This window comes from Grampus griseus (assembly GCF_964374135.1).
Source record: "Grampus griseus genome assembly, chromosome: 6".
Lineage (NCBI taxonomy): Eukaryota > Metazoa > Chordata > Mammalia > Artiodactyla > Delphinidae > Grampus > Grampus griseus.
The window spans coordinates 113327004-113352658 of record NC_139000.1 but is presented as its reverse complement, the minus strand read 5'-3'; the positions used below and the strand labels follow the sequence as shown (position 1 = coordinate 113352658).

General features: G+C 41.7%; 1 protein-coding gene across 1 annotated transcript in view; it reads right to left on the bottom strand.

Annotated features, from left to right (window-relative positions):
* The window catches only part of DDX60 (DExD/H-box helicase 60), a gene marked incomplete at its 5' end in the record, with an annotated part of 79071 nt that extends 54420 nt beyond the window's left edge, over positions 1 to 24651 (bottom strand). Inside the window, 11 exons of the mRNA XM_082657535.1 lie at positions 1016 to 1176; positions 2783 to 2898; positions 3350 to 3455; positions 6220 to 6375; positions 7337 to 7478; positions 16042 to 16200; positions 17526 to 17687; positions 18591 to 18707; positions 20510 to 20851; positions 22740 to 22929; positions 24614 to 24651. Of these exons, the coding sequence (XP_082513661.1) occupies positions 1016 to 1176; positions 2783 to 2898; positions 3350 to 3455; positions 6220 to 6375; positions 7337 to 7478; positions 16042 to 16200; positions 17526 to 17687; positions 18591 to 18707; positions 20510 to 20851; positions 22740 to 22929; positions 24614 to 24651 (1689 nt within the window). The remainder of the gene's footprint in view (positions 1 to 1015; positions 1177 to 2782; positions 2899 to 3349; positions 3456 to 6219; positions 6376 to 7336; positions 7479 to 16041; positions 16201 to 17525; positions 17688 to 18590; positions 18708 to 20509; positions 20852 to 22739; positions 22930 to 24613) is intronic.
* Positions 24652 to 25655: the final 1004 nt, after the last annotated feature.

The window sequence follows — 25655 nt, the reverse complement described above, 5'->3', positions numbered from 1 at the left end:
GTTTATTTCTGGGCTCTCTATTCTGTTCCATTGACCCATGTACCTGTTTTTATGCCAATACCATACTGTTTTGATTACTAAAACTTTGTAATATAGCTTGAAATCAGGGAGTGTGATGCCTGTAGATTTGTTCTTTTTCCTGAAGATTGTTTTGGCTATTCAGGGTGTTTTATGGCTCCATACAAATTTTAGGATTGTTTGTTCTATTTCTGTGGAAAATGCCATTGGAATTTTGATAGGGATTGCATTAAATCTATAGCTTGCACTGGGCAGTGAGGACATTTTAACAATATTCTTTCTTCCAATCCATGAGCGCAGAATATCTTTCCATTCATTTGTATCCTCTTCAATTTCTTTCATCACTGTCTTGTAGTTTTCAATGTACTGTAACCTCCTTGGTTAAATTTATTCCTAGGTATTTTATTCTCTTTGATGCAATTGTAATTGGGATTGTTTTCTTAATTTCTGCTCCTGATAGTTCATCATTAGTGTATAGAAACACAACAGATTTTTGTATATTGATTTTGTATCCTGAGACTTTACTGAATTCATTTATTAGTTCTGACAGTTTTTTGGTGGGGTTTTTATATAATATAATGTCATCTGCAAACAGGCAGTGTTACTTCTTCCTTTCCAATGTAGATGCCTTTTATTTCTTTTACTTGCCTAACTGCTCTGGTTAAAACTTCCAGTCCTATGTTGAATACAAGTGGTGAGACTGGGCATCCTTGTCTTGTTCCTGATCTTAGAGAAAAAGCTTTCAGGTTTTCAGCTTTATCATTATATCATGACCTTCTATCTCCCTTATTACAGTCTTTGTATTAAAGTCTATTTTCTATGGTATAAGTATAGCTACCCCTGCTTTCTTTTGGTTTCCATTTGCATGGAGTATCTTTCCCATCCCTTTACTTTTCTAAAAATGTAGCATGGAAAGCAACTATCAAAGGGATTGAACAAATAACAATAAAGGACAATGAAAAGTAAAAAAAAAATTGATAGAATGAATATAACCTACCTGTATCTTTTTGCTCTTGGGTTCACAGAAATTCTTCCTTGGCTTGATAGCTTGAGGTACAACAAATTTTGAAGGGACCGATTCTAATGACTTCCCATAAAATCGTTGAAAACGATGATACATTTGCACAGATTTAAGATGATGAGGATCTCTAGATTTTTCTGGAAAAGAAAAGGCTTAAAATGCAACATTACTACATATTTTCAACAGCGTTCTCACTAATCCTTCACACCATCCCACACACACGTGCACTTTTCTTTTTAGTTTGGAACAGTAACTTAGGCTGATGACTTTTGTTAAAGAAGGAATCTTAAATCACACCATCTCTTGTCCACAGAATGATTCCTTACTTTATTTAAAGGATGCAAGGGACAAAACACCCTTTTATTGTACACCTCTCAAAGCAAATATCAAGATGCTATAAAGAATGACAGATTCTGGGCATTACTTCTGTTTTGTGCCCTGTGAATGAAGTTAAGAAGGGGGAAGGTAGGGCTTCCCTGGTGGCGCGGTGGTTGAGGATCCACTGCCAATGCAGGGGACATGGGTTCAAGCCCTGGTCTGGGAAGATCCCACATGCTGCGGAGCAACTAAGCCCGTGCACCACAACTACTGAGCCTGCACTCTAGAGCCTGCGAGCCACAACTACTGAGCCCACATGCCACAGCTACTGAAGCCCACACTCTGCAACAAGAGAAGCCACCACAGTGAGAATCCCGTGCACCACAACGAAGAGTAGCCCCCGCTCGCCGCAACTAGAGAAAGCCCGCACACAGCAACTAAGACCCAATGCAGCCAAAAATATAAATAAATTAATTAATTAAAAAAAAAAAAAAGAAGGGGGAAGGTTAAGGTCAAATCAGGAAGATGTCCATCTAGGGTATCACGGCTTCTTGTATCACTTGACAGAAAAATCCTTACTCCAGACCATGGCCACAGAGCCAAGAACTTGGCAGCTCAGAAAGACTCACTGTGGAAAACTCCAATGACACAGGAAATCCCAACACTCAAGGTATGACTTACTCCCATCCCCAGAGAAAACTACAGCACTCACTTCAAGGGATTGTTAAGCAGGCTGATTTTTCTATATCTGTATCTACATATGTAAATCAAACGGCTCCGAAGGATGTTAATGATTGATCTAAAAACTCCCTTGTATTTTTCAGGATATTAGTAGTTGTTTCTAACAGCAGGCTGGGAAGTGTTCCGTGGGAACATGCTTACTAGGTCCACTCTGACATTCTTCTGAAGGTAAGTTCTGTCCACTGGAAGCAGGGTGGGGGTGAGCATGGGGTAGACAAAAGAAGACAAGGGATGAGCCGGGGAAAAGGGTCCCTAAGTCAGTCTCGGCTAACTTGCTCTCAGTGGTGCCACAGCCTCCATCCCGAGCGTGAAGGTGGGTAAACTGCTGCCCTTGTTATGGGTGACGTGAAAGCAGCTGCTACTGCTTGCAAGCCTATAGCCTCAGTATTTCTGCCATCAGGGAGCACACAGGTGTCTTAAACTATAAACTGTCTTGGCTTAAAACAGCTGCTAACTTTTGTGGGACAAATGCCACCTCTGTGCACTTGCTCCTAAGACAGCTGTGTGCCCCTGTACACATGACGGTCAGCAAAGTGGGGCTCTTTCCTCACCCTCTTTACTGACATATATCTACATACCTTGTACATTATTGTTATTCAAGAAATAGAAAAATTTTTCATTGTAACATAAAAGGCAGAAAGTGAAAGAGATTTTAAGGTATTTCACCAGAATCGCAGAACTCACCATCAAACTGACCCTTTGTCCTGTCATAATCATCACTAAGGGGTCTGTGGGAATGCCAGTGCACAAGCTCATCAAATTCTTTCTGCTTGACCAGTGAAGTTACAATAGGATCATCGCTATGAGATGAAAAGAAATATAGGCACATTTTAAACTGCGTGCCTCCCAATACAGCACAGCATAGATCTCATTTAAAAAAAATTTTTTTTAAAAATCATAGCCACTTTTCCTCTTTCCGAGATATAATGTGGGTGATAGAATCCAAAGAGCAGTTTAATGGGGCTTCAGAACCCAGAATCCACCCCATATCTCGTGCCATGGACATCAACAAATATTCATCCACTCATTCATCAATTACAAACACACAGCTGGAATGATTTTACTCTAAGGTTAAAACTATGTTGATTTTTAAGCTAGTTAGGATCACAAGACATTGGTAAATTTGAAACTAAACTCATTATGTGTTACAAACACAGATTACATCTAATATAACCTCTTTATAAATAATCTGTCCAACTTTGTAAAAGCTCTAATGAGTCATTCATCCATTCCACCCAGGGGCTCCCATACCTCGTTAGGAAAGGCAAATCTTTCAAAAGGTCCCCGGCAAACTTATCAACCACCTGACATGACACTGGAATAAAACCCAAATTAGCCATCTTTTCCTTGGAGGTATCTGTAAAAAAGTAGGAAGACAAGGTCAAATGTGAAACTTTCATACAGCAATGTTACATATCATTTTCTAAAATTTCACATTTAAAAAAACATCATGTTTCATTGATCTTATTTATTTACGTTAATCAATTCTAGCCCTTCCCATAAAGCTATTTTCCACATTAAAACATTCTGGAACACGGCAGAATATAAAGAAATAGGCAGCAATTAGGCATGTAGGTAGGTAGATAGAAGGATAGATAGACGGATGGATGGATGGATGAAGAGATACACTGACAGACAGAAAAACACCTATGTTTCCTATTTCAAATGTTTGTTCCTTTTCTTATTTCCTATTATGAGACAAGGAATTTAAATATGGAAGTCTCACTCAGAAATCTCATATATGCTTTTATAAAAATAAAAAAGAAGTAGGGGGAAAATACAGATGTCAATGAAATTATGTTATATCATTAGTCTTCTCTTACATCCTCCTTGATGTTATGCCCATGTACACCTACATATGATAGATGGATATCACACGTCACATATTGATCGTATATGCAACAGCTGGCTAACAAATGCCCCTTTATCTAGTGTCTGGTTCATAATTCTAGGTGAGCTGCAATTGCCCTGCTCGGTATTTCCTTGACGTCCACCGTTCCTGCGTTTGCCTGAAACCTTCCTACGAGTCCCTACAACTCTCCCTGAGCACTTTCTTCTTGCAGCCTTGAGCGCAGCCAGAGTCCTAAGGATTTCATGCCCCCTGAGACTTGACGAAACTCACAAGGTAAATACCCCAGCTACCTTGCTCTTTGGGTAAGACATCTCCAAAGTGGTTTGCACACAGTTCTAGGATTCCCAGTAAAACTTACCTGCAGTTGCCCACGTGGAAACCTACGCAATAACACGGCCTGCACTGACTGTGTTTTCTTCCTGGTATTACCTAAGCACTTCCTTATTGGATCTTCCTGGGAACAATAAACTCCTTGCTCTCAAGCGTCTTTGTCTGGTGGAACTCATTCTGACATAATGAAAGGGGATATATATCCTTCCCCTGTACTCTGAAAAATACACTTGTATCAATACATCCTCAACCCCCCTTAGCATTCTTCTTTTTTTTTTTAATTTTAACATCTTTATTGGGGTATAATTGCTTTACAATGGTGTGTTAGTTTGCTTTATAACAAAGTGAATCAGTTATACATATACATCCCTTAGCTTTCTTTGTCACTTTCCATCTGGGGTCATTTTATTCTTCCTGAAATTCATGATATAGAAATGTCTCCAGTGACGACAGGATGATGGATAAATCAGCGTTTGTATTTTGAAAAATGTCCAAGCTACTCATTTTTTAAAACTGTATTTTAAGAATAACATGATTTCATTATGTTCTGACTTCTATAATGATATTTGGGGAAGTCTATTATTAGAGACTAATTTTTATTCCTTTGTAGATAACTCTGGTCCTTTTAAGATATTTATTTTTTACATTCTCTAATCCCACTGCATCGTGCCTAGTGTGTATATTTGTGCGTGTGCGTGTGCATGTGCATACGTTTGCTTTGTCCCGCTCGGGACTCATCATATGCCCTGAGTGCGCAAATCCCTGTCTTTCATCGCCCAGGCAAACGCCAGCCACGGTCTCGTCAAATATGGCCCAATCTACACTGGCTTGGCCTCTCCTTCCAAATCTCCAAATGAACGAAAGATTAGACAGCTTCATTCTGTCTTCCATGTCTTTTAACATGTATTTTATCATTTTTTATCTCTATTTCTTTTGTTTGTTTTCCGGTTCTTTTAAAATTTCTCCAGCTTGAGATATAACTGACATATAACCCTGTGTAAATTTTAAGGTATGTAATGTGTTCATCACTATTGTACCTGTAGTTCTTTTGATCTATTTCTAGCTCACAAATTCTCTCTTTAGCCAAATCCAATCAGCTTCTGAACCTATCCATTGACAGTCTTTTCATTTCTACAACTTTGAATATTTTAAAATGTGAAGATGTTTTCTATCATTTTGTTTTTCACGTTTCAAATTTCATATTTTATTTCCTCAAGCATTTTTAAACACACATATAGTATATTCTACTTGTGACAATTACAAAATCTGAAATACTTAAGAGTTCTCGTTTTGCAGCTTACTGTTTGTCCGGGGGCTTATTTCTCTGCTGTTTATAAATTTGCATGTGCACTCGTATGTGGCAGAGAAGCCCTGTAAAATCAGGGTATATGAGGATGTTCCTCTACAGAGAACACGCCAGATTCCTTTGATCGCTTGAAGGTTATTTTCCGGCTTAGAGTTGTCTTGACTCTGCTGACTGAGTACACTGAAACCCAGATTCTTAGGAGGGCAGACCTACAATTAGAAATTCTCAGAGTGACCCAGAGATCAGTCTCTCCCTTCATGTTTGGCTCCTGGAATTTCCCTCCTATTGTTTTGAGCTTACTTACGATTTTGTAAAAAGGTGTTTGGTGTCTCTTATCTAACTTTTCCATCATTACGCACAAGAGATTTTTCACTTGATCTACACTTCAGATTGATAGAAATGGAAGTCACTGGCTTTCTTAAAAATTGGCAACAACGTTAGTTACAAGGAAGACATATCACTGTTCAAAATTATACTCAAAGGATTATCTCCCCAAGGATATGACAGTATAGGTCATTTTAAATGCATAGTACCCGAAAATTATTTATACTTGCAACATTTAGTTACTGGTGCTTTCAAAACATTTCCAGAGGAACGATGCTTTTATTTCAAATTAATTTAGCGATTTATTACCTTTGATTGGTGATGGATCCTTTTTAAGAAAAGGAAATTGTTCTGTTCTCAGAGGAAATGGCTTTCCAACATCAAACTTTGTGACCAACTTTGATACAGTATCCCAGAGATGTGCATAATCTTTCATAATGCCATTTCCCAAATTCAAATGTAGCCCTACATGAGTTCAAAGTAGTAAACACTGAAAGTCATTCACACATACACAGAAGCACACATTTTAATTAAATTCACAGAGCTCTGAAATACTTGTCAATCAGTGAAATTTTCTGTGAGTGCCACACGGAACCTAGAGCCAAACGGTCCCTAGTGTTGACTGTGGGGCTGAAGACTTTAAAGTTTATCCTGTTTCCCTATTTGATAACTATTAACATTATAACTGCCTTAACTAACAATAACAGATGGTGAATATCTAACTATTCTTCAAGGTAACAAAAAATGTTATGTCACACATAACTTTATAATCAATAAAACAGAATAAAACTATGATTTTTCAAAAATGAGAAAGTTTGTAGAGGATTGCTAAATTTATTTGTAGCTAACTCATTCTAACACTTGCAATATGTAGGAACCAAATCTTAGAGGTCAAAGAAGCTTCAATAATGCTCAATCAGTTTTAGTTCTCTTAAAATGTCTTTTATTTTTCTTTGACTACGAATAAACAGCAGATGATTTCTTCTAAAAAAATTATTCAAAGAAAGAAAAATTAATTATATACAACAAATATATAAATCAGCTTTATCTTTGGAAAAACTTAAAATTCCCTAAATATCTAATAGTAGTACATGATTACATTAATTAGAGTAAATATTCTGAAAAATGTTCTGCGTATATTTAACTGAAAAATTCACCTGTTACAATTATCTAGAAATGCCAAGTTCCCAAAGATGTATTTTTTCCAAAAATACTTGTGGAGTAATATTAAGTTAAAAACATTTTTAAATACAACATTCACTCTGATTGCAACTAAGTAAAACTTATATACACGCATAAATAAATATCTGAAAGAAAATGACTGCTATATGTTGCAAGTATAGGAAAATAATTTTGAAGCTTTAAATCCTTTATAATGTTTATCTCTGGGTAAAGGCATAATTATTATAAGATACTAGGGTGGTACCTTGAACACTTTCATTTTCATAGTAAAATGCTATATTCTTCAATAAAAGCTCATCACTTAAGTCGGAAAGGTGAGTTAAATCCAGATTCCAAAATTCAAAAACGTCTATATTACTTAGGATGAAGTATTCACACCACTTTTTCTGAAATTGGAAATAAAAACCACGTTAGTGACAATTTTTACATTAGCAAGAACCTAGAAGACTTCAAACATCTCAATAATCCAACTGAAAGGCAAGTGGGCTGGGCTCTTCCATTCTTACGGACGTGAGCCCTTCCAGGCTGGGTCATAATGAATGTGTCACACCTTGAAAGATTTAAAGTTAAAATAAAATCAGGCTGACCAAGAATGATTCAGCATAGTCCTTATTCCCAGTCACAGAAATCCGTACTTGACTCTTACAACTTTTCTCCCACAGATACGGGACTAGAGAAATACTTCTGCTTTCAAATGTGCCTCTGTTCTTTCCTCAGGGTTTAATGCTTCCAATGTTACTTTCAGGTCAAAACAGCATTTAAAAAAACAGCATTTGATTGTTTAGGGGATCCTTCACAAAGATCCCCATCCACCTACATCCCTGGGCAGCTGCGTTCCCGCCTGTCACGGGCAGAACGTCTTCAGCGGCAGCACTGAGCTCAGAACAGGGCAGCCGCGACTCAAGCAACCGCAGTGCACAAACCTGGTCATCCCTTGAGTCAGCGTTCGAGTTTGGGGAGCTGGGTTGAGAGGGAAAAACGGAGGCTTCTCTGCTCCATACACGATAACACACCCAGGCTCTCCAAACGTGAATAACCTCTTTATCTATATGGATGTGGAACTTTAACAGCGTTATCCAATAGAAGTGGGACGCAGGCAAGCTGCATACGTTACCTTAAACTTCCATATGTTTCTTAAACTTTTTTCACATTAAAAAAAAAAAAGCTGAAATTCATTTTATTTTATTCAACCCAACATACCCAAAATATTGTCATTTCAATGTGTAATCAATATAAAATATTCACAGAATAGTTTACATGCTTTTCACACGAAGGTTATGAAATCTGATGTCTCTTTTAGACTTAGGCACGTTTCAAGTGCCTAATACCCAAGTGTGGCGATCGGCTCCTACCCTGGACGGCCCAGCTCTAACCAGGTGACTGAGGATGGCTGCACAGGGTTCCTGATGAGGTCACAGGTATCAAAGAATCAGGAACCCGGTACCTAGGGTGGAGTTTTACCTACAAATAAAACACGAACGAGCTCTCTTCAGGGCCATAAAGCTGTGGTCCTCAAACTGCTGCAAAACCTCCCCTGGAAAGATTATTAAAGAGAAGACAGGGCTTCCCTGGTGGCGCAGTGGTTGGGAGTCCGCCTGCCGATGCAGGGGACGCGGGTTCATGCCCCGGTCCGGGAAGAGCCCACATGCCGAGGAGCGGCTGGGCCCGTGAGCCATGGCCGCTGGGCCTGTGCGTCCGGAGCCTGTGCTCTGCAATGGGAGAGGCCACAACAGTGAGAAGCCCGCGTACTGCCAAAAAAAAAAAAAAGAAGAAGAAAAAAGAAAAAAAAAAAGAGAAGACAGCTTGCTAGGCAGCATCCCCAGAGGCTGATCCAGTAGGTCTGGGGGGAGCCCAAGAAACTGCATTTCTAACCTGTTCTTAGGATGCTATTGGTCAGGGGGCTGTACTTTGGGTACCACTGCCATGTAAGGGCTGTCCCCACCCCCGGGCCACAGAGTCTTTCCCATAACACCACTGAGTAAACAGAAATATGCGAAAACAGGACACCAAAGCTTCCTCACTGGAGCCACTTCATCTGAGAGGTCGTACATGTCATCCCCAAGTGTCAAGATTTGAGCCAACATGAAACTCTCTCTTCCACGTCCTGAGCTACCTTCCCCAGAAGCCTGAGGATATGCCCTTCACTGTGAACATTTCAGAGGCTGAAATTATGTTATGAACTTAGGCTTCTAGCTCCCAGGTGCTACCAAAGTGAAGCACGGAGAATGGTGAAGACAGATCAAGGGGGGGCTCACCCAGGTGACAGTCAGCCCTCCCCACGTCGGGAGAGGAGAAGATGAGGAAGGGCACAGACTGGGAAGCTGGGCAGAGATGAAGGTGGACCTCGGCTTGGTCACTTATTAGCTGTGCTAATGGGCCCCGCAGCCCTTCTGAGCCCAAGTTTTCGTTAGTAAAATGAGGACAGAGGAGGAGTGATGTGTCTGAGTGAGGCAATAGAGGTCAAGGACCCGCACAGAATAAACGGTAGGCCCTCCCACCACATCCAGCAGTCCACGCCATCCTAATCAAAGGTGATGTCTTCTACCAGCCAAAGCCACAAGGAATGTCCTGCAGGGCCATCTTAGAACATTCCGTAAGGCAGAAAGATTTTGTAATGTTCTTTTCAACTCGTGCTCACTGTACATAAGAAATTGTTTATAAAACTCTCTATAAATGAAAAGTATACATTCAGAGCATTCCTTTAAATCTGTAAATCAACACCACAGTTAACACATTCATACTATTCAATAGTTGAGCACATGTAATTCAACCTCAATAAAGTTGACCAAAAATTAAGTATTTCTCAGAAATAAAATTACAGCAGAGCACAATATTATCGATGCTATAATGTGTTATTTCAGGATCTGACATGCTGTATCAATAGGCTCAGTGTATTAAACTGGCATGACTTATATTAAAATGTCTAAAGTGAATTAAATGGGAACTAGGAATAGAGTCTTCATAAACCTTTTAATTAGCCACAGTCTGCCTCTGCCTGACAGAACCAAAAACGCCTAGAGCAAAGCTCCCCCGTGGGACCTGGGACACAGGAGAATGCTTTCACTCGAGCGTCAGCAACCCCCATGATACTGTGTCCACCACCTCACAAAACCGTTGAAAACTTCTGTCAGAGCAGTTGTGAATGTTCACAAGTATGACCCAGGTACGCATCGACGGACTTGTCTGCACCTGAGCTGCAGCTGCTGACCCGACACCTCTGTCAGCTGTTACAGTAAACACAGTCTATGCACCACCAGCAGAACTAGTCCAACCACTTCTCAGTCACCCTCAGGTCAATCCCCTCCAGGGTCTGCACTGCATCCCCCCAGCCAGACCCCAACAGGGGCGTTTACACAGGGGTCGCCTCGTCTCAGTTGCAAGAGGGTGCCCTCCGCTCAAGATGCGGCCCCAGATGGACAGGGCTCTCCTGTGTTCTGCTCAGGCCACAGACCCAGCCCCTTGGACGGAGACTGGCTGCTCGCTGGCTTCCACTGGGTCCCCTGGAGCTCATGTCTACCAAAGACAGCCCTGAGACGCTGAGGGACTTGCCACGACATTTCCCACTCATCTCGCCTGCCTTCTGAGGACCCTCAAGCCCAGAGGCCCACCTCCGCACCCTCATCAGCCAGCGGGACTCACCTGGGGCCTGAGGACCTCAGATGCCCTCCCACCCCTGGCAGCACAGGGGCCACATCTCCATCCTTCGTGCCCGGACCCCAACTGCATTTTCTAGACCAGTCCTCTGGCACACGCGGCCCCAGGTCTCTCGGTGAGGCCGTCTCCCAGTCTCCATGCTGCCGACACGTCCTCTCTGTCACAGAGCCCGAAACCTCAGGGCGGACTCCATCACGCTGCCCACCCCACGCAGGGGACCCTTCACTTATTCTCCAACGGGGTCCCCTCCTCACTCATGGACACTCTATGGGAAGGGGGAGGGAGGCGCAGTGGGGGCAGAAGAAGACAGTTGTCTTTTCAATAATATTTGTTATACATGGATCAATGTACAGCAAGTCCCCTACATACGAACGAGTTCTATTCCAAGAGCTTGTTCGTCAGTCCAATTTGTTCGTAAGTCCAACAAAGTTAGCCTAGGTACCCAACTAACACAGTCGGCTATATAGTATGTACTGTCATAGATTTATAATACTTTTCACACAAAGAATACATAAAAAACAAACACAGGATAGTAAAGTGCACAAAAGCACAACCACTTGTAGAGGAACCATGCCCAGGACAATGCATGCCAGACACATGAACTAACTTACGCGACTGGACGTGCGAACACACGTTCACATCTTTGAAAGTTCGAAACGTGAAGGGAACTTACTGTATTATTATTTTAAAAGCCAGGAATTTGGCTTTTGTTTTTCCAATCCCCAAAGTAAGGGCACCTGCCAGTCTAGCCAGAGGCCAGGCTTATGAGGGAGAGGTAGTGCAGAAAAGCGGTTTTCACAGACGTTCTTCACCTGATAGAATTCGGGGAGTCCATGAACTTGGGTCAGAAAATTACATTTTTATTTTTGCTAACCTGTGGCAAACTTTGTATTTTCTTCCATTGCAAACCCAGACAAAATACCGGCCCTCCCAGGCAGTAGCTGGGATCGGGCACCAGCAGGGATCACAGATGTTTTCATTATAAGCACTGCAAACATATCGAGATACTGTTGACACTCACCATCCATTGAAAGTACGGTATTTATCTGATTATCTAATGTAGTAACAAAGAAGCACATGTGTTACTATATCACAAACGATACGGTTATAATATTTTGATAACAGTATTTCACCATAACTGATTTCCCTCAGAACCTTATTTGAGGCATTTATATTATTCTGGGCCACAGCATTTATCAGATAGCCATAGGGGCCCCAGAACAAAAAGGCTAAGAAGCCCTGAAGAATTCCTTCTTGTGTGGTTCTGACACACCTGTCTGTGTCAGAGGACGGAAAAGTGAGGAAGAGGGGACCACAGTGCAGATCATGGCCTTTCCCGATGAACAAGCACCTCCCCTGCCACCTGGCTCCATGCATGGCTTGAGCACAGGATGGAGAAGAGGGGGTGTCCTCGTCACTTCCGATCTATCCTCCTACCCCGGCCCAAAAGCCTGCCGCCATCCGTCTGCTCCGTCTGGAAGCCCCTCCTGACCGTGCTCCTAGGTCCCCCACGTACCCAAATAGCGATGACTTTCCTGCCTGGCGCAGCTTCACCAGCACCACAGATAACTTCAGCCTCCAAGAGGACGATACCATCGACACTTCTCGAATGTCTTGTATCCAGTGATCCCCCTCACTCCTCTGACCCAGGTCACATTCTCCCCAACATACCCATGCCTGCCATCACCAGGACCTGCTCTCCGTCCTTGCCTTGCTTTGGGCTTCCCCATGAAGCAGACCCCGAGCCTCAACCTTATGGAAAAGCACTAATTTGTGACTGCTCTCAAGAGGCGCCCGTGAGGGGATGCAGAAGTGAGACGGGAAAGAAAAGAAAACCAGGAAGGACCATGTTTTCCAACCCACGACCCCTGTGGACAACCAGAGCTTAATTCCACTGGGGAATTCTGAGAGCGTAGAGCACGTTTCAGGGTTACCTGCCCCGACGTGTAAGGAAGCTGGGGTCTCCTGCACCCAGCCCTCACCTGCCGTCGGTGGGGCATTACACCCCAGCATTTCAGACCCAGAAGATCAAACCTTCAGGCAGAGAATGGCAGGCATTTACAGTAAGATGGGAAGTAAGGGAGAGGGAGAGACGGGCCAGGGAATGACTGTCTGCCTGCCAAGCCCCGAAGAGGGGCTCCTCACGCCCACCGCCGGCCCATCCTTCCAGCCCTGTGTAATGGCCATCACACTCCTTCACTGATCACACCAGGTCCCCCAGGTCAGCAGCCCCTCTGTTCTCCCCCTGCACGATAGGGTCCTTGTAGCTTGTCTCTGGTGCTTTGTTTCCTAGCCCAGCATTTGCACCACCCCCTTGCAAAGATACGGAAACCTCTTTGCCTGTCTTCTTTTCCATAAAATGGTACAAATCCACCAAGGGCGTCCGCCCCGCCTAAACTCTCGTGTTCCTTTCTGTACATATCATGCCATCAGCTGGCTTCCTTGTGCCTGCGGCCATGTGGTTAGGACCCACCGGACACGGAAAAGTATATGATAACACATACGGGTGCCACTATAATTCTTCTGTCAAATATGTCAAGGGAAGCCTCCAAAGTACCAGGCAGGACAGGGTGGTATGTCCCTCTCAGTAGCGCTTACTCTTCCCCGCCTCCAGTAAATATCTCCCACATATTTCACTGTTCTTAAACTTCCGGGCCTGCTTCCTCGCCATGACTTTGAGCACATGACTTTGTCTCTACTTCACAGAGGAAATTCACACCAGCAAGCAGGAAATTCACACCAGCAAGCAGGAACTGTAAACAGACCCCACAACCTCCGTCACGGCCAATCTGTACCATTCTTTCTTCACTCTCTCCTGTAAGAACGGCCATACCCCTCCCTCCATAAAAGGGCATCCTCCGCATGCCCCCCCCCTCACCTGACTCTCCCTGTATTTTCATCCTATCCTCTCTTAGTTTCCATGATCAGCATTTAGACATGCTCCATCTGTCATTTTAAAAGCACTCTTTTTTTATTTTTTATTTTATATTGGAGTACAGTTGATTTACTTTGTTGTGTTAGTTTCAGGTGTACAGCAAAGTGATTCACTTATACATATAAGTGTATACATATAAAAGAGTAGCCACTCTTTTTTAGATTCTTTCCCTGTATACATCATTACAGAATATCAGGTAGAGTTCTCTGTGCTACACAGAGGTCCTTATTAGTTATCTATTTTATATAGAGTAGTGTGTATATGTCAATCCCAATCTCCCAATTTATCCCTCCCCCCTTACACACCCTGGTAACCATAGGATTGTATTCTATGTCTGTGAGTCTGTTTCTGTTTTCTAAATAAGTTCATTTGTATCATCTTTTTAGATTCCACATATAAGTGATATCGTAAGGTATTTGTCTCTCTCTGTCTGACTTACTTCACTCAGTATGACAATCTCTAGGTCCATCCACGTTGCTGCAAATAACATTATTTCGTTCATTTTTAGGGCCGAGTAATATTCCATTGTACATATGTGCCACATCTTCTTTATCCATTCCTCTATTGATGGATATTTACGTTGATTCTGTGTCTTGGCTGTTGTGAATAGTGCTGCAGAGCACTCTCCATTGACTCAGGTGCCAGCTCTGCCCTTTGCCGTTCCCTTATTCTCAGCCTCTTACACAGAAAGTTCTCTCCACCGTTATGTTTTCCCTCCCACTCACCTCTGAATCACTGACACTGACTTTCCTCCCCACCACTCTGCTCACCTGCCTCTTGATTCCCAGCAGCAGTGAGCCCTGTGCCCTCAAACCCAGAGGACTGTGCTCAGTCCTTAACCCCCTACAGCTCTCGACACACCTGATCCTATTAGCCACGCCCACATTTGGAGACACGGTTCCCGTCTCTCAGAGCCATCCGTTCCCCTCTCTCCTCTCCGTCCATTTCAGCAGTTCCTTCCCAGCACCTCAGCCTATGTGGGACCACTGCACGATGGACTTTCTCGGGTCTCTGCCCCGGGCCCTCTTATCATCTCTCTCCCAACATAATTTCGTCCACTACATGAACATCCGTGGGTTGATGACTCCCAATCTTTACGTCCAACGCATCCCACTCTGCGGAGCTCCAAACCAGTATTAACACAGCTCACCTGGTACCTCCATCTGGGTATGTCCTTGGACCCTCAAACGCACTCTTTCCAAAACTGAACACACGGCGGCCTCCACCAGCGTCCCGTGGACCATGGCACCCTCCCCTCCCCCTGGAGGCTCAAGAGGAGACTGTCCCCCCGACTCTTCCCTGCCCCCGCCGCTCACTCACTAAACCTGTCAACTCCACACCTCAAATCATGATCGACTGCCCACTGCTGTCCAGCCCTCTGCCCATGCCCTTGTCCCCAACATCAGCACCACTTACAGGCACGGAGGTGACAGTCACCTAACTGGCTTCCCGAGTCCACGTGTCACCTCTCTAATGCACCCTCTGCGCTGCACCTGAGACACCTGTTTTGAAATGAAAGCGCCACTGACCTAGAGACCATCCAGCTGCCTCTCGCTGTGCTTGGCATCAGGTTACGTCTCCACCCTCCTAACAGCACCTGAAGGGGCCACAGGGTCTGCCTCCGACCCGTCCCTTCCACTTTGTCCCTTTCCTGTGTTCTTTCTAGTCCAGGGACACTCGGTCACGCCATCCTCGGCACGATCACACAGGCTGCTTTACCTCCTAGAACCTGGTGTGCAGCCTCCCTCCAACCTGCTAACTCCTACACACAGACTTGGGTTACTTAACTTCTCTTCATTTCTGAAGAGAAGTCATCCTTTTCAGACTGAGTTCAGTCTTTTTAGTATCAGATTCTAAAGCGTCCTGCAGTTTCTATCCTGCAGGAGTAGTTTTAAAAATTCCTTATCTGTCTCTCCCTGCAAAATGTAGCTCTGTGGAAGTGCTGGGCAGTGTGGGTGAACACCTTCTTTTCCTGTGGTCCACACGATGCACGTGCATTAAATAAATATTTGTGGACCGGCTTCCTAACTGATTGGTTCTAAAACACTTTCCTTGGACATTCTGACTATAAGTATCAAGATCCTTAAAAAATGTCCATTCAAATTGATCCACTAGGGCTTCCCTGGTGGCGCAGTGGTTGAGAGTCCAACTGCTGATGTGGGGGGGACGGGTTCGTGCCCCGGTCTGGGAAGATGCCACATGCCGCAGAGCGGCTGGGCCCGTGAGCCATGGCTGCTGGGCCTGCGCGTCCGGAGCCTGTGCTCCGCAACGGGAGAGGCCACAACAGTGAGAGGCCCGCGTACCGCAAAAAAATAATAATAAAAAAAAAATAAAAATAAACTAATCAAGAGTATACTTACCATTGTTAAGAAAGTCTGAATGTCCTTAATCCAGCGGGAAGTGATGAATCTGGTACATGCTCTTTGGGAAAGAGGTAAGTGGAGGAGAAATGCCACGCTGAGACAGTGCAGTCTACACCAATCTGTCACCCCCTCCAGGGTGGGGCAGTTCGTCTCCACCTGCATCAAATAAAGAAGGTGGGTCAGAGGACCGTGGCCAGGACACCACCTGATGCCTGGGCACCTCAGAGAAGGTGCAGCTGCACCACGTGGGCAGGAACCACACGCTCTTACGCTGTTCACTCTGCATTTTTGCAAAAGTTCTTTTCTTCACATAACACACACGTTGGGTAAGAGAGACAGGGAACCGCCAGCTTAGTAGCAGTTTACATGAAGCAACTTCCTGTGTTCTTACTTGAGCCCAACTTCACATGAGCTGACCCAGCAGCGCATGACGTCAGGAGCTCACAGGATTCTGCACGGCGGGGCCACACATGAAATGCTCCATCTCTTTTCTCCCAGGCTTCCTATTTTAAAGGTTATATTGAAAACTACCAGGGTGAGGAAACCGGTACAATCTGAAAACGTACCCAAGTGGAAACAGGGTAAAGAAGTGGGCATATTTAACCTGATGAGACAATGTTTGCAGGGCTGTCACTGGAACCAGACTGAGGCTCATTCAGTGTGCCTCCACAGGGCCAGACGGGGTCCAACGATGAGAAGCCCCAGAGAGACAAGTGGTTTAGTATCACTTTTGTGATCATTTAAAATGGCACGCCTAGCCACCTACGTTATTTTGCAAAGACACTATTCAAGCAGACCTAAAGGACACAGGAGAAAGATGACGAGCCCTGTTCGTTTCTGAAACTATGAAAGAAAGAGACCAAACTGTTTCTCTTTCATAAGAATCTTCAACCAGGAGTTCCCCAGCACTCAGGTTGTAAACAACACAGTACGTGTACACGTGTGTGTCTGAGTGCATGCGTGCACACGTGCAGACACACAGGGATGGCTAGTTGGTTGGCGAACAAACCCACACCAGTCTACAGAGTCTCAATGGCCTCTGTCAGCCCTACAGAAGCTGTGGCTTTAGCATCTGTCCAGCCAGGACAGCAGGAAGCTCCTTGCACAAGGCAGTGGACAGAGTGGAGCTTGGATAAGACAGACAGACCTGGTTTCAATCCACACTGTATTTCATCCTTGGGTTTGACGAATGTTCCCTGGACTCTCTGAACCTCAGTAAGAATCACAGCACCTCCCTTAAACTGCTGTCGTGAAGACTTAATGGCACAAGGCATGTAAGAGCCCAGAACATCATAAGGGGGTAAACTCTCACCAAGGGCCACTTTCTTATCTTCCGCTGGAGGGCTGGACACATTTGACTAAAAATGTACTAAGGGAAACATCTGTGAGTAGAACACCAACCCATCTAACAGCACAACAGATGTTTCAGTAAAATCAAATACATAAAATTTCACTGGTGTTTCACGGTAAACTTATCATACCTGTTGGATGTTAGCTTTCTGAGCATCAGTGGTCTTCGATCTGTTTTCTAAAAAGTGATGGTATAAACTCAAAGACAAGGAGCACGAAGTAACACAAAGAACTTGCCGAATGTCAGATCCTTCTGGCCACAGTTGCTTAAGCAGAGAAATAGTTTCACATGCCTGTCACAGAAGGAAATTGTAAAATGTCGTGGTATTTAGAAAAATGTTTTCAATCATAAATGATCTTACTAGAAGAACTCATACCGAAGAGAAAAATAGATATGACTACACAAAAACATTTCTGTTTAAAGCAAGAAACAAAATTCAAAATGGGAACATAGTAAGTATTTCAATGAAATTATTATAAGTTTAAATATGTAAAGAGCTCCTATAAATCAATAAAACATCTAAGCCTTTAATAAGAGATGAGTAGATAATTCACAAAATACAAATATTAATAAAAGTGTTCAACCATTTTAGTAACAAAAAGGACAATTAGCATATTTTTACTTTCAAATTAGCAAAGTATATTTTAAGGATAATAGCACTGGAAATCACGTGACGTGTCATTTCTCTTATATTTGCAAATCAGAGTATACATAGGCACAGAGTTACTGCAAAGCTATTTGGCAATACATATGATTATCATTATGTATGTTGATACTTTCTGATTGACTATGCAAGTTCTAGGTATGTAGGTTAGGTAAGTTATACAAAATGTGTACCAAGATTTATGCTCCAAGATGTTCATCACAAAGTTATCTGTTAAAGCCAATTTTCAAACAATTTAAATGTTCAGCATTAGAGAAATATTAGGCATCCAGTAAAAATAAAATTTGTGAATAATTTTTCTGATAATTGGAAAAAGTGGTGTATTAAAGTCTGTTATTAATATGTTTGTCTGTTAATATTATTATAGTGATATTAATTTCCTGGTTTGACAAACGTACCTTGGTTACATCAGATCTTAACACTGGGGGCGGAAGCTGGGTGAGAGGTATATGAGAACTCTGAACTATGTTTGCATTTTTTTAGTAATTAAACAATTCATTCAAATCAAAAGATTTTTAAAAGTTTCAGTACCTCTTCCATCATATCTTTCCATTTTAAATTTCCAAAAAGACGTCCTAATGCTAAAACTCTACATTCCTTCAATTGCTTAATCAGGGTTTTATAAGCATTCTCAAAGTGCTTTTCATGCTGCAAAAGGAAGGCAAGTCACATAAATCGTCATAAATAATATATCACATTACTTTCCAACTAAAGAAAATCATATATTGAAGATAATATTGTTACAATATATTTCTAAGTTAAAAAAAAATACACTAATGTAATTACAGATCATCAACAATGCTTTTAAAGCCTGCCTGTCTTCGCCAAATTAATTTTTGTCGAGGTCCATTTTATTTTTTAACAACTTCATCAAGGTATAATTAACATGACACAAAATCCCCTCACTTTAAGGGTACAATTCAATGGCTTTGGGTAAATTTACAGAGTTGCGCAACCATCGCCATAATCTAATTTTAGAACATTTTCAATATCTCAAAAAGAAACAATTTACCCATTTAATGCACTAGGTTTTATTAGAAAAAAAATTCAAAGAGACACAGAGAGAATAGCATAATCGCCTTCCCCAGGTAATGAACATCCAGCAACAGCCATTATCAACATGCATGGCATTTTTATACACATTTCACACAGTCCTCAAATTGATCAATGAAATCACCTCTTTAAGGTGAGTGTTCAATAAACTAGGAAATAAATTATTTTACCAGAAATAAAATCCTCCATTAAAAAATGTCTTTCTTGAGAAAAGACTAGCAAGGAAGTTTGTAGGGACTCTTCAAACACAGAATCAGAAATTGCTCTAACAGAATAAAAAATGAACGGATTACAGGACCTCCTGTCACTACAAAAAATAATTTTTTAATTAAAAAAAAAATACACACACAAGGCAGTTCCTACTCACAGCAGGCAACCAGAGTTGGAAATAGTTTAATGACTGAAGTTCTAACGAAAGCAAAGTAAACTATCTTATTGGATTTTGTGATAGCCATCCAGATGTGGCCAGTGCCACGAGGGGTGTGACCCTCAACTCAAAAAAGTGAAAATGTTAACTGACACAAAAATCATTTTGATGATATATAGAATTGTCTTCACATTCTAAATTCCCTACAAGTAGTGAAAATTACACAGAAACCAAATTTATTTCTAAAATTGGTGAGCATTTTTGAACTCCCAAATGTTCAATACAGTCATTACCAATTATACCAATACAGCAAAATAATAAGATCACAGGATTAAAATTCTAAATACTTTGAAAATTCTATTAATGATTTAATGTTAAGAAATAATTTTATTTCAGGGACCTCCCTGGCGGTCCAGTGATTAAGACTCCATGCTTCCGATGCAGGGGGCACAGGCTGGATCCCTGGTCGGGGAAACAAGATCCTATGTGCCATGCAGTACGGCCAAAATATTTTTTTAATTTTTTTTTTAAATTGTATTTCATCAACTTTCACCATTGTTTTCTCATGAAAAGCTACCATATTCACCATCATTTCACTAGTATGTGGACGCGTGTCTGGCCTTCCTAAGTGGAGATGGAAGCGCATGCCACGCTTAAGCACCGAAGTGCTGGGGTCAGGCTGCCTCTTAAAATCCAGGCTGTATTACTGGATTTGGAATTGACAATGGGCAGATTATTTGTTCAAGTATCTATTTCATCATCTGCAAAACACAGACAACACTAACACCTCCCTCACAGGGTCACTGTGAAGGTTAAATAAAATGACTCATGGGAAGCACCAAGCACTACTGTTATGACAACAACTGCCCAATAATGACTGCATTTTTGTTTTATTATTATCATTTCTATTTTTCTACACCTCTCTGTTAAACCTATGATAATTTCCATAAAAGAGGGAGAAATAAAACTGAGTCAAGTAATGCAGAAATTTCGTGAAATTCTAAAAGTTTGTCTTTTAGGTGCAAACTACCTTCTGGAAAATCAACTGGTGTTTGTACTTGCTCGGCATAAAGTACGCGTAAAGTCGAAGGACATCGGATGCTTGGCCCGAGAAGAGCACGGCATTGACATTCATCGCCCAGGACTGCATGATTAAAAAGTTGAAAAGGTGTACTTGTAGATGGCTCAGGCTTTCATCGGCAACGATCAGAAAATATGGGTAACTGTCTTCCAAGAAACTTTTCCACTCTTGTGAGAAGCACCCAGAAAAGTCTGTTCGGACATCAATGTTGGTATTATGCTGAAGGTGGAGAATTAACGCCATTCTCAGAGGAAGCAATTCAGGGATGCTGTTGTATGCATGTTCAGCATCCTGTGGGGTAGACAATTTTGAAATCATCATTTAGCCGTCTACTAGTTTTGCTGGTTAACACATACCATGAAACTCATTAAAGGAATAGGTTCCAACAGTCGTATTCTGTTTTATAGTCAGAACATAGATCCTCGATCCTTGACTGTCATTTTGCAGATACATGCCACAAATCACAATTTGGGTTTAAATACATGTTCCCCCTTTAACTCACACTTTCCCTTCCCATTCTAATTCTTCTCCTCTCCAATCTCACTTCAAAAGGAAAGAAAAATATGTAAAAGCAAATGGTAGCTATAAAGCGTCCACAGGGAAAGCTGGGGTGGATCGCGCTGCAGGGACAGTCCCAGGTCACCCGGAAGTAGCACCGGTTTTTATCAAAAGCCCACAATTCATGCATTGCTCGCAGGCAGTCAGCAAGGCTCAAATATCTAACAATAATATGGATCACAAAAGAACTGAACAGACATGCACTAAAACCTCCAAGAATAACACACTGGTTACCTTTAGGGGTAGAATGAGGAGGTGGTGGTGGTATGATACATACATGTATTTGAAACTGTTAAAATTTCATTAGTTATATGCACATTCAAATCAAGGAAGACCAGGTATCTTCCCTTGGATGTATTTACTTCAGAGCAAATAAGAACGAAGCAACATTGGTGAGTTTGATCCACCTCTGGGCTCAAACAAACTGGTTTTTTTGTTTTTTTTAGTTGCTGGAGTAGGAGTTTATTAATTTATTTTTGCTGTGTGGGGTCTTCGTTTCTGTGCGAGGGCTTTCTCTAGTTGTGGCAAGCAGGGGCCTCTCACTATCGTGGCGCGGGGGCCTCTCACTATCGCGGCCTCTCCCGTTGCGGAGCACAGGCTCCAGACACGCAGGCTCAGTAGCTGTGGCTCACAGGCCTAGTTGCTCCGCGGCATGTGGGATCCTCCCAGACCAGGGCTCGAACCCACGTCCCCCGCATTAGCAGGCAGACTCTCAACCACTGCGCCACCAGCGAAGCCCCCACAAACTGTTGAGTTTTGAAGACAGAGGTGGACCTACTTGGAGTTGGGAGATTAGAACCCGGAGATCAGCTCAGTTGCTTCCGAGGACACCCCTCCCCCTCCTCCAGGGTCCTGTGTGTCCTCACAGGAAAGCTCCATGAGGGCAAATAAAAAATAATCCTCTACAAATGACCCAATTTCATTCCTTTTTATGGCTGAGTAATATTCCATTGTGTGTATGTACCACATCTTCTTTCTCCATTCGTCTGTGATGGACATTTACGTTGACCTGGCTATTGTAAATAGTGCTGCAATGAACACTGGGGTGCATGTTTCTTTTTGAACTGGGTCATCTGCAGAGACGTGGATGGACCTAGAGACTGTCATACAGAGTGAAGTAAGTCAGAAAGAGAAAAACAAATATCGTATATTAACGCATATATGTGGAACCTAGAAAAATGGTACAGATGAACCGGTTTGCAGGGCAGAAATAGAGACAAAGAAATAGAAACAAACGTATGGACACCAAAGGGGGAAAGGGGGGAGTGGGAAGAACTGGGTAATTGGGATTGATATATATACACCAGTATGTATAAAATAGTTAACTAATGAGAACGTACTATATAGCAGAGAGAACTCTACTTCACTTTGCTGCACAGCAGAAACTAACACAACATTGTAAAACAACTATACCCCAATAAAAATAATAATAATAATCCTCAATGTAGTAATTTCTGAATACTGGGATCCTGGGTCACTTTTTTTTTGTTCTTCCCTTTAAATTTGCTGAATTTTTATAGATCTACTTCACTTTGAAATAAGAAGAAAAACCTACTTATAAAACAATGTCATTGTAGTCTCAGTTCTCAAATCATAGAAAAGAACCCAACTGTCACGTTACCTTGAAGAAGACGACGGCAAACTGTCCTCCTTTATTAATTAGATCCACAAGGTAGCATTCCACCAGGTAAAAGAAGTGCAGGCCCTGTTCAGGCCGCAAGGATTTCTCACAGATGTATGTCATCAGCAGTGAGTCTCCATCAATCAGAAAAAACTCAGACTCAACAAAATCATTCAACAGACTGTCATAACTAAAATACAAACAGTGAAAATGAAAAATTACACAAAGATGAAAGCAGGCCCCAAAGGCAGCAGCTTTATTATCATTATTATCTTCATCATCATTATCATCAATAGCTTGATTTACTGAGTAATTCTTTCACGTTGGTCTCTACACTGACTTGCCAAAGACACCCGCACACATGAGTGTTCTTCACAGGAGGAATCAGCATCACCTCCGCTCAACAGGGAAGGAAACTGAGGCTCGAAAACAGAGCACGTTATCTAAGGCCAAAATGTGGGCCGGACTCAGGGACTCAACACCTATATCTGAATATAGACCTTCCTGCTTCATCAATCTCATCCTTTCTAAAGAAGATGTGGCACATACATACAATGGAATATTACGCAGCCATAAAAAGAAACGAAATTGAGTTATTTGTAGTGAGGTGGATGGACCTAGAGACTGTCATACAGAGTGAAGTAAGTCAGAGGAAAACAAATACCGTATGCTAACACATATATATGGAATCTAAAATTAAAAAAAAAAAGGCATGAAGAACCTAGGGACAAGACGGAATAAAGAATAAAGACACAGACCTACTAGAGAATGGACTTGAGGATATGGGGAGGGGGAAGGGTAAGCTGGGACAAAGTGAGAGAGTGGCATGGACATATATACACTACCAAACGTAAAACAGAGAGCTAGTGGGAAGCAGCTGCATAGCACAGAGAGATCAGCTCGGTGCTTAGTGACCACCTAGAGGGGTGGGATAGGGAGGGTGGGAGGGAGGGAGATGCAAGAGGGAAGAGATATGGGAACATATGTATATGTATACCTGATTCACTTTGTTATAAAGCAAAAACTAACACACCACTGTAAAGCAATTATACTCCAATAAAGATGTTAAAAAAAAAAAAGAGAATTACTGTAGAGGGAGGAGACATGGGAACATATGTATAGCTGATTCACTTTGTTATAAAGCAGAAACTAACACCAGTGTAAAGCAATTATATGCCAATAAAGATGTTAAAAAAAAAGAGATTACTGTAGAGGGAGGAGGACATGGGAACATGTATAAATGTATAACTGATTCACTTTGTTATAAAGCAGAAACTAACACACCACTGTAAAGCAATTATACTCCAATAAAGATGTTAAAAAAAAAAAGAGAATTACTGTAGAGGGAGGAGGCATGCGAACATATGTATATGTGTAGCTGATTCACTTTGTTATAAAGCAGAAATTAACACACCAGTGTAAAGCAATTATACTCCGATAAAGATGTTTAAAAAAAAATACATGGAAATTGTAAGCATGATTTCGAGAAGATTGAATAAATGCTCTCAAATACGGGAAAAAAAAAATCTCATCCTTTCATAAAATGATGGGTTCATTGACAGCCATGGACAATAAAGCAAGAGAAGACTGTTTCCACTGACCATCAAACAGCTCTAAAAGTTCTGTGTTCAACAATCTCATATATATATATATATATATATATATATATAAAAAATACTATAATACATATACTAAGGTAAATGATAAATAGATTAGATATGTGGATAGATGGAAGGATGGATGGACAGATAGATAATAGACAGACGGTAGATGATAGATAGATGAAAGGTAGATAATCGCTTTAAGGCCAATCCGATACACAGCGAATAAGATGTAGAACTTTATATCTCTTGATTTATTACTACAACACTCACTCAGCTTCTGCCATTTCATCCAAAATCAACTGTGACATTTTCTCCAAAAACTTCAGGTACTTTTCTAAATCTAAAAAAAGAGAGAGAGAAAGAGAATGAATTATTTTCAATCAATTCTTTTTAAAAGAGCTATCATCTACAAATTATTTGAGAAAGAAAAAAGTCATAAAGTTAATTCTATTAAATCTGTGTAGCTTGCAGAATCATTATTTTACAATTTATAAATATTTTAAATTGAAAATTACCCATTCTTGCCACGTGCCTCCAACCTGATGGAAAATATTAAATATAGCAAATATCCTTTACTGTGGTACCTCTAAGTGGCAGATGCTAATGAAAACAGCAGACCTACAAAGAAAGAAAAATTAGAAATGAATTATTCCATCAACAAACGGTACTGAATGACTATTGTGTGTTAAACAAAACTTAAGGCACTGGGAATACAAGAATGAACAAAAGTCAAAATGCTGTCAGTTCCCATGAAACTTAAAATTTACCAGGAAAGATAAATATCAATCAGATAATCATATGCACAATGGAACACTGCAAATGTGACAAAGTCAAAAGGTCAGTGGAAACTTCCCTAAAGAAGCAATGCTTGAGCTGAGTTCTGAAGGATAAGACGAGATATAATTAAACAAAGGGGTGGGGTGGGTAGCACTGCAGGCAGAGAGAACCCAGAACACCTGGCGCAAAAGCCTTGTGGCAGGAAAGTGTGTGGATGGTTCTAGGTCCTAAGAAGAAGCCAGCCGCGCTGGAGTGCAGAAACACAAAGTCATGCAGAGCCTCTGATCGCATGTTTGTCATCCTAAAATCCACTGATGGATTTTAAGCAGGTAGTAATGTGATTGACTGTGCATCTTGGAAGATTACACTGGCTCCAGTACAGAGAATAGATGGGGTGAAGCAAAGACCCCGCTAGTGAGGCGGAGAGAAAGCCACTGTTCTAGAGCAACGGTAGTAGCTGCATGTAGTGCAGCTGGACAGTAGTTTGAGGCACATGTTCATCTCAGATACTCAGAAGGTGAGTTTGACATGATGA